We start from the raw sequence: 9131 nt of genomic DNA on the forward strand, positions 1-9131 counted from the left end.
GCGATGGGGGCCCCAGCCGCCTCGCTCCTGCTCCTGCTCCTGCTGTTCGCCTGCTGCTGGGCGCCCGGCGGGGCCAACCTCTCCCAGGACGGTGAGTGAGGGAGGGGGCGGCGCCTGGGGAGGTGGGGAGGGGCCGGGGCGGGGGGCTCCGACCGGCGGAGGGGGCGGAGGGAGCCCGTTGGCTTTGTTTGGAAGCGGGGGTTCGAGTCGCCAGCCGCTCCTGATACCCTGTGTCTGTCTCCGAGCATCCGTGTCTCTGTGGATCGTGGGGTGTGCCGCGTATGCCCCCTCCTTGTACACCGTCGAGTGTGTCTGCGTGTGAAGTCGCAGATTTGGGTCTGTTACAAGCCGCCCGGGGTCTGGTTGTGTTGCTGTCCGTGTGCGTCTGGGTGTGCGCGTCTGTGTTGGTGTCTGGCTGCGTTTCTGTGTCAGTATCTGTGTGTATGTCTGTGTCAGTGTGTGTTGGGGGCGGAGTGAGATTTGTCGCTGTTTCAGTCAGGGCGTGTGTCGGCTGTTTGTGTATGTATGTCTGGAGGGGTTGGGTAGCCAGTGCGGTCCCCTGAACTGCTGTATGCAAACATTCCTGCTCCCCCGACCGTCCCCCCACCCGCGGCGGAGCTCCGAGTGGGCAGGGAAGGGGGCCTGGGAGAGGCTGTGGAGGGGGGCGTGGGCAAAGAAGTGGGGGGCTTCTCTCCGGAGCAAAACAACAACACTGGGCGGAGAGGGCCCCCGGATGGCAGTGTCCCTAACGGTGGCAGAAGCTGGGAAAAGAAACCCAGACGGGAGCGGAGGAGGGGGAGTAGCGGGAGGGAGACTGGGCAAAAGGAAGACTGAAGATATTTGGGGAGGAGGATGCATGGAAAACCCAAAGCTTTCCTGGGCTGAGAATTGATTTTCCAAATTTGAGGTAAGGTGTCTCGCCTAGCCCCCTCTGCTTCAGTCAGGAACTCAAACCTTCTTGGGTTAGTCATGGTAGAGAGCTGAAGGAAGAGAGTGGGGGGAGAACGGAGGCGGGGCCAGGGGTGAGGGGGCTAGGGACCCCCTCCCGCCCTGGACCGGGCTATGTAGGTCAGCGCTGTGGGGGCACCTCAGCTTTCTTAAAGGTTGCTGACGCTTAATGGGATGGCAGGGGACAGTTTGTAGGGAGACCGGGAAGAGAGGCACAGCTCAGAGCCTCAGGTCCCTGGAGGAGGGAGGGCAGGCGGTGAAGGGACTAAAGGAATGCATCCTCCAGTCTCCGCCGCCCCTGGCAGAGGCGGACTGGGCTGGGGGAGGGGAAGGGGGACCGGGACCTCTGCGGAGCCAAGGGATGTGGGGAGAGTGAGGGGGAGGGTGGTGGCCTATGCCCGGCCAGATGCCAACGAAAAACAGAAAGAACCGCAGGGGAGGAGAAAGGGGAGGCGGCTCCTGGGCGATGGACCCAGTGGCCAGCAGGGATGGGCACAGGGCGGGGCGGGGGTGGAGAAGGGAGGGGTTGAAACTGGGGAGGATGATGTAGAGAATTTCATCTGAAGGAAACAGGCGAAGAGCCAGGGTGCTGGAGGAATACTTGCTCCATCTCGCCTGACCTGCTCCCCAAGTCCTATCTCCATCATGAAGAAGGAGCTTCTGGTGTTATGGGGACACTGGGCAGCTTGCGAGCTGGCTCCTTCTACTCTGTATCCATTCACACTCCCCAAGGGAGTTGCTACCCAAGTCACCACAGGGCAGAGGCCCCATCTCTCCCCTATGTGGAACCCCCCTTCCCCTGGACAGCTGATGACCCTACTCACTGAGGAGGTGAAGAGAGTCCTGCGGGAGGGCAGGCTAAGTGCAAGGCAAAGGAGAGGTTGCTGGGTGCGGTGCACATACCCAAATAAGGACTCTCTACCAGGCCTTGACTTTCACCTGAAGCCCCTGGCCTTCCCATTCTGCTAGCTGTGTTTAAGAGAGACAAGCGTGACCCAAACTACCTCTGTTTGGCAATGGGAACTGATGGGGCAGGCTGGAACCTCAACAGAACAAAGTCATCCCAGAAAGCTGTGAGCTCTTCAACTCTAGGATATAAACAAACACTGGAGAAGAGAGTAATCTGTGTACTAGCCAGGTCTTTCTTCACCAACTGCACTCTTCTTTCTTAGTCCTGAATTTGGGGGCTCAGCCCCTACTCAGGCTTAAGATTTAGAGGAAAAGAAATGCTTTATCCTTCTAAATATATATATACCTCTCATAGCAGTGGCTTGACGGAAGAGTGGAAGCCAATAAATTTTGAATGGAGAAAGAATGTCTGGAGGAGGGATTGAGAATTTAGAGATGGGTTAGAAGAGTCAAATCAAGCATCATTGTCGTTCTAGAGCATCGTCTGTCCTGACAGTGGACATATGTCTGGTTGTAATGTCTCAGGATGCACTGATGCAGAAGAGACATGACCATGTACCATCTTCTATCTAATTCTACTTCCTAGCTTCGGGATCAGAACAGCCCCACTCTGATGTGGGAGGCAGGTCTACAGATTTAATACTCAAGGGTGGCGGTCCTGATGACCATTCTGCCCAGGCTCACACAGAAGGTGTGTCTAGGACCCCTGACTTGGGGTTCCTGAGGGCCCTGGGCAGGGAGCTCAGTGGCAGCACACACAGCTCCCTGGAGTACAGCATACACTTTTTAAGATTTCATCAGACTGAACAGGGATTGAGGCTGGAGAAGGGTAAACAATAGTTATCTGAACCTGATGATTAGTGCTGTGGTTCGAAACTCAGGAATGGTTTAGACATTCTGAGTGAGCCACCTGCCCCTTCCTTCTCACATTTTTTCACTAGTGTTGGCAGAAGTTGGGAGTTCCAGGTTTGGGGGATTACAAGGCCCGTGAACTTAATGTATCCTGTGGTTCTCTGGCGAGCTGTTCGACATTCAACACTGTGACCAACGTCCCTTGGTTCTCCTTTTTCAAATTTTTTCCAGCACTCTGTGAGTTGATCTGGTACAGAAACTGACAGGTGGGCAGCTTCCCTTTCCTTCAGATCAAGATACAGCAGTTTAACCTTGGAGTGTACTGCCTCACACATGAACATCTTTCCCTTCCCAATGACCTTCTGTCCACTGCCGTCCATTCTGCAGCCCCCTGGCCAGCTGCCCAGTGTAGAGATCATGCCCAATGTGCCGGAGAAGTCCAGCAGGCATTTGCTCTAGAGCTGCCCACGGATCTGCTTGGCAGACCTACTGCACCCAGTTTCTTTTCCTGGTTGCAGCTGTAGCTGTTCTCGTTCTGTTCTTTTCCCAGTTGCAGCTGGGAATCCTTGGGAAGGAGATGCTCTCCCTTCAGATGTGGCATTTTCTGGCACAGAGAAGCTGGAAGCATCAGAGAGACGCTGGTAGCGTAGAGTTTAGTTAATTCCATACAGAACCAGTCTGTCTGATGTGGGACCCAAGGTGTACATATCAACTGCCTATTCCAGCAGTTACACCAAAGACTCTGTCCTGAGCTCTCCCTGGGGCTCGGCGGCACTGCTGGGCTCAGTAGTTTCTTCTGGCACAGTGGTTTTCTCACTTTTATCTTTAAACATGTGAAGGTTCTTTATCAAATAAATAAAACAGATCAAAGGAAAATTACTCTTTTTGAAACAGAGAAGTAAGACCTGAAACCCTCTCGCCCTTCTTCTTGACTTCCCTATACTTCCCCTAATCCTTAAGGCACAGAGGTTCTGCTACATACAGTTTGAAATCCTCTACCCTAGACTGACAATAAATGAGACAGTTCACTATCCTTAGGTTCTTGTTCTCTCTCTTCCTCTCTCTCCTCTTCCAACTGAGCAAGAAAGGAGGTCCAAATCTAATTTCAACAGTGCCTTGTTGGAGACAGTCACTATTTACTTGAAGAATGACTCATAGTTCTGCAGCCATAAAATTCCACAGATGGCATCTTTTTGGTGTTCTGGTCACTCTGAAACAGCAGACCAGGTCGTTGTACCATTGCTCTGAAAATTCTTACAAGTGATTTTGGTACCCCTTGCCATCGCTGCTTTCTTGGAGTCCAAATAATATATACTGGAATCAAAAGCTTCTTGTCCTTAGGTCACAAAAAATAACCTAAGGAAAAAACCCTCACAGTTATCATCAGAGAAATTATACCCCAGGGGATGAAGCTAGTCACATTCTTTGTTGTTTCCTACTCCAACAGAACCAACTCAACAATCCCTTTTTTGTCATCTATTTCTCAGTAATGGAATTTTACTGAAGAATGGTAATCTAGGCTCCAGGTTTTCCATGAATGCAAGCTGTAGAATGCACCAGTTCCTAACTGACTACTGAATGAAAAAGCCAGGGTATTTGAAAGTTTTGGTAATTATATCTCTCCTTTCATCTTTTATGCTACAAGTTAACACTTCCTGTTTCATCACTGGCTATAGGTCTATGCACTGGAACATTTTGTTTCCTGGATGAGGTCATGTCCTAGAGACCCATCCATAAACTCTGAGAATAGCAATCCTCATGAGAATGCTTATAAGAGATAAGAGAGAAACAAACCACTAGGAAAAAAAAAAGCCTGGAAAAGCAAGCCATCAGAAAAAGATTCAGGTCCCTAATAACTCAGTCAAATTAAGAGCAAATACTCCATCTAACTGAAAAATAGGGAAGAACCAGGCTAGAGTCAAAGACCTGCCTCTTCCTCTAGAAGCAGCAGTAGAGATGATTTTTTATCAGCTCAGAACCAGCTGATGCTCAGGGATTTTACAACCCAAGTAGAAACCCAATCCAACACTGTTACAACAAGGAGATCCATCCATTCTAGCACCGAGATAAGAGTCCTGAACACATGAAACGGCTGAGTTTTTTTTTTTTTTTTACAAAATATAAGCTCATTAAAGCTATATATTCTTCACTGAAGCAATAAGCACTGAAAGAGAACTATCTGTCCCTTTACCAAAATTTCCCTAAGTCTAAAGAGAGTGGCCAAATTTCCCAACTAACACAAAGACCTCTCAGTCCTGAGGACAATACCCTTTTTACAAGGCATAATCCATTATGCTTTTCCATGTATGATCAGGATTGGACTGGTCACATCAATTTGGGGTGCCTTAGAGCGTTTGACTGATACATGCCATGCCCTTTGTTTGTTGTTTAGTCTGTAAGTCCTATCCCACTCTTCTGCGACCCCATGGACTGTAGCCCACCAGGCTCCTCTGTCCATGGGATTTTCCAGGCAAGAATACTGGAATGGGTTGCATTTCCTTCTCCGGGTCCCATACCATACCTAACGATAATACACATTTTGGCTTCCTTATGTCTAGTGTCTCTGAGGAGACACAGGCTTTGTGGCACTGTTTCCCACATTTAAAGATACTCTATATGTCATTCATAATTGGTTGCAGCAAATCAAAACTCTCTCCACTACCACTGATTCTTATGTAATTTCTATAATTACTGAGGCTTATGTTGACAAACTCAGTCCAGTGGCGGTCCTCACTTTTTTAGCACCATCTCTGGGTTGCATGTGTAGTAGGTTCAAACAAAGTACTTGAAAAGGCCTTTGAGAGCAAATGATGGGTGTGGCGTGATCCTAGCAGAAACCCTGATGTCTGCTCTTTCTCGTTTGATTGTTTGCGAGCTGGCTGCCTTAACCCATGATCCGGGTTTTACTGTTCTTTGTGGAACAAACTACAGGTGCTTTGAGCTCTCCATGGTGCTAGCCCCTGACGGGGACACTCCAGGCTCTTCTTGCTGCTCTCCGTGGTCCTGCTCCCCATCCAAATTCCTAATCTCTTTATTTTCCACAGTGCAGCCCTCAAAACGGGGATGCGATTTCCCTCCTCCTACCACAAACACACACATGATCTTGGCTATGATTCCTGACTGGCTCTACCAGCAAGAGGGGAACCAGACCAGATCTGCAGAGTCTCCATAACCGCCTAATCACCTGTAGGAAGGGGACAGAAAAAACAAATAATTCTGAGGCGGAAAAATGTTATTTGCAATGTTCAGGAGATGAGGGCCTACAGTCACCTCAAATGGCCTCAAAAGAACCAGATGTTTTGCCATACATGGACTCATAGATTTAAAACAGAACTACAAACAGTCATGGCTTAGATTGAGACAGCACTGCTCATGTACAGTTACCCCATATACACCACACATGTAGAATGCGAAATGCGTCCTACTCAGTTTATGAGCACACACCTCTTAACACCACTCTGAGCCTGACAACCAACCCAAACTGTCCTGTCATGATACTCATTGTCCCTTTCCCCTTGGCCTTAGCAGTAAACACAAAGACAATATCTAGGTTGGCTCCTCAGAATAGATAATAGAAGAATGCAATATGGGAGAGGCATAGAAAATAAATACCAAATCCATGACTCATGTTCCTCATCATTATAACCATCTCGGATAGACTAAATGGCCTTAATGTAACCATCTTATCCCAGAGTCCAAGTCCTTGGCCATATCTCAGAAGATGCATCTTTAAACTGGACTCTGCTACTCTTTTGGGTGATCTGCCAATAAGCTGATGACGTCAAGTGCAGCAAGGAGCCAAGAATGCTCAGCCCCTGCCAGTCTGAGACTAGACAGCCTGTTCCTCCCATCACATCAGAGCTGTACAAGCTTCTCTTCCCCTCAGTGATGATTTCCTCCGTCAGTTTTGCATAGTAGTTCATATAATAGTTAACACTTATGAATGACCTATACAGAGTGAAGCTGGAGAGACAGGTTTCCAGAATTAATTTCCAGTACCCCCCTTCCATTTCCTTATTTGAAACAAGGAGAAATTTCATTCCTCAAGGACAGGTAATGGAAGTGATTTATCTCCATGAGTGAGCTTTCAAGAAGACAGAATTAGGGTTATGGTAACAGCTGGAGTATCTCGCATCTACTCATCTCCCTGAGCCCCCTGTTCTCATAAAGAGCAGACATGTTTCTGAAAGGATTCTGATGCAGAGATTCCAGCTTTTTTTCAATATGTGTATCATTCTGTGTGAGCGCTTACCTCTGGGGTTCTTTAACCCTCTCATCTCTCTCCATCTTTCGCCCAGAGGTCTCCAGGAGAATGGTAAGAAAGCTAAATAACATAAAGAACTAAAATGTTATTTTCTCTCAGGACTCATTTTTCCTTACCCCAGCTAGACCTACACTAATTGTGTATTGATTGCTAATTATAAGCACCTTTGGCTCATTTACTTCCAGTTCAGGGTCAAGAAAGGTCATATGTATCACCTCGCCCTAGGGGAAAAAAAAAAAGAAATGAAAGCTGGTATCTCAGCCATTCATCTCTAATTTAACCACTACTTAGCCCTCTACTTCCTTCACACAGCTACAGATATCAGCAAGGTAGAATGGAAAACTAGTCCTTCCAACACCAGGTTTTACTGGGAATATGCAGATCCTTGCTTCTTGCCTTCATTTGTTCTTCTGGGATCTAGCTCTTTACTTCCAATTTGGATTCTAGAATTCCAGCCAAAGCCTCAGAGTGAAAAAGCTTCAGAAGGTTAACTGGTTTATTGAGTTTCTAACTTAAATACCCAACCCTCCTTGGAAACCCAGCAAGAGTCTAACAAATACCTAGATGACAAGTTACTTGAGACTTAGCCTAGCCTGGGTCAGTCTTTGAAGAGCAAAGTTTTTTCATTATCATAAAATGAGAGGACTGTTTTACCATCTGCTCCTAATCATTTGTCTCTCAGCAAATGTAAACAAACCAGTCAGACAACTGGACTCACTTGTTCTTACTAGTTCTTATTCTAGTTCTTAAGGATGAGATCTTTCCAAACACATATATTTCCTCCACTCATCTCATCCTATAATCTCAAACAAATATAAAAACCACCATCACTAGCCCATGGGCCTCACACATTCTCATTTATCCTCAACTGCTGCTTCATGCCAGCTCTCTTCTGGTTTCCAAGCCCTGGAGTCCAGTGTCAGTGACAGATGGACTAAGCTCAGCCCTGGGGAGAAGAGGATTCTGGCCCTCTCCTGGGGAGTCTGAGCAGGATTCTGAATTCTGCTTTGAGGAGAATCTCTGAGTTTAAACCATATGGTTTGCTGGATGGACGTAAGGGGTTCTGATTAATAACGGGCTTGTGAAAAGGGCTCTGTATCTGGGTCATAAGAAAAGCTGTGTTTATGACAGAAAAAAAAAAAAGGAAAACAGAGATACAAAGAGTGAAAACTAGTCATCGTGTGTGTGTTGAGGGACACATGCTGAAGGGGAAAGAGTAACCAGGTTGAAATATATATGCATCGGAATATACATGCATCTTGGGGAACAGAATCGAATGTACATCCACATTAAAGATGAGACACTCAATGATAGTTTAAGGAGAGGAGGAGAACTTTGGGATGGCAGAATTAATGGCCATTTCAGGGACTGTGATGTCTGTGGGCTTGGAGGAATGTATCTGTCTCACAAAAGAGCTAAATTCCCAGGAAGGCACAAAATAAGGCTAATTGAATAATGTGCCACTTGCTGCAAAATACATTTTTAGGTGAGAAAAGTGAAGGGAAGAGACTAAATCTCAGCTGGGATTGGCAGAAGAGGGGGACCCAGAGCAGTGTGGGTGTGCAGAGCAGAGCAGTTTTCTCTCCATGTGATGCTCCTAATCACTGCCCTGAACCTGTCATCCACACCCTGACTCTGATCACACAGTGAAGGGAAACAGTAAAAACAAGTCAGTAAAATGAGAGCCGGCAGAGAGCCAGAATGCTCTCTTGCCTGACTTCTAACAAATTAAAACTTTTTCACAGCATTGTTATCCCACCACACCAAGCCATCAGCCTAAACTATCTACAGTGTGACATTAACAGCAAAGGAGAATAAGATACAGCCTGTTGAGAAGGGAACTCATTCATCTGTTCAAACAGGTTTTGTGGCTCTGGACAATTAGGAGCCAGGCTTTGGCACCTGGATGAATATTCCTTAGGGAATCTATTCTTTACTTCTCCCCAATGTTCCTGGGCTTTCCTGCCCATTCCCAGTTCCTATTTTCTCATGGCTAAACATATTTTCCCAGAGAAGGCAATGGCACTCCACTCCAGTACTCTTGCCTGGAAAATCCCATGGATGGAGGAGCCTGGTAGGCTGCAGTCCATGGGGTCGCTAAGAGTCGGACACGACTGAGCGACTTCACTTTCACTTTTCACTTTCATGCATTGGAGAA

At 47.4% G+C, this 9131-nt stretch overlaps 1 protein-coding gene and 1 long non-coding RNA gene across 3 annotated transcripts in view; one reads left to right on the forward strand and one right to left on the reverse strand.

Moving 5' to 3' along the window:
- Positions 1-9131, reverse strand: part of LOC104993538 — a 75742-nt gene that overhangs the window by 57645 nt on the left and 8966 nt on the right. The gene's annotated exons all lie outside the window — the stretch shown is intronic.
- The window catches only part of CADM3 (cell adhesion molecule 3), a 31277-nt gene continuing 22146 nt past the window's right edge, over positions 1-9131 (forward strand). The window contains exon 1 of one of the 2 annotated variants that reach the window (XM_010846845.1): positions 1-91. In XM_010846845.1, the coding sequence (XP_010845147.1) occupies positions 4-91 (88 nt within the window). In that variant the 5' untranslated portion in view covers positions 1-3. The remainder of the gene's footprint in view (positions 92-9131) is intronic. The other variant, XM_010846844.1, reaches the window with a different exon arrangement.

This window comes from Bison bison, unplaced genomic scaffold (assembly GCF_000754665.1).
Source record: "Bison bison bison isolate TAMUID 2011002044 unplaced genomic scaffold, Bison_UMD1.0 scf7180017864240, whole genome shotgun sequence".
Taxonomy (NCBI): Eukaryota; Metazoa; Chordata; class Mammalia; order Artiodactyla; family Bovidae; genus Bison; species Bison bison.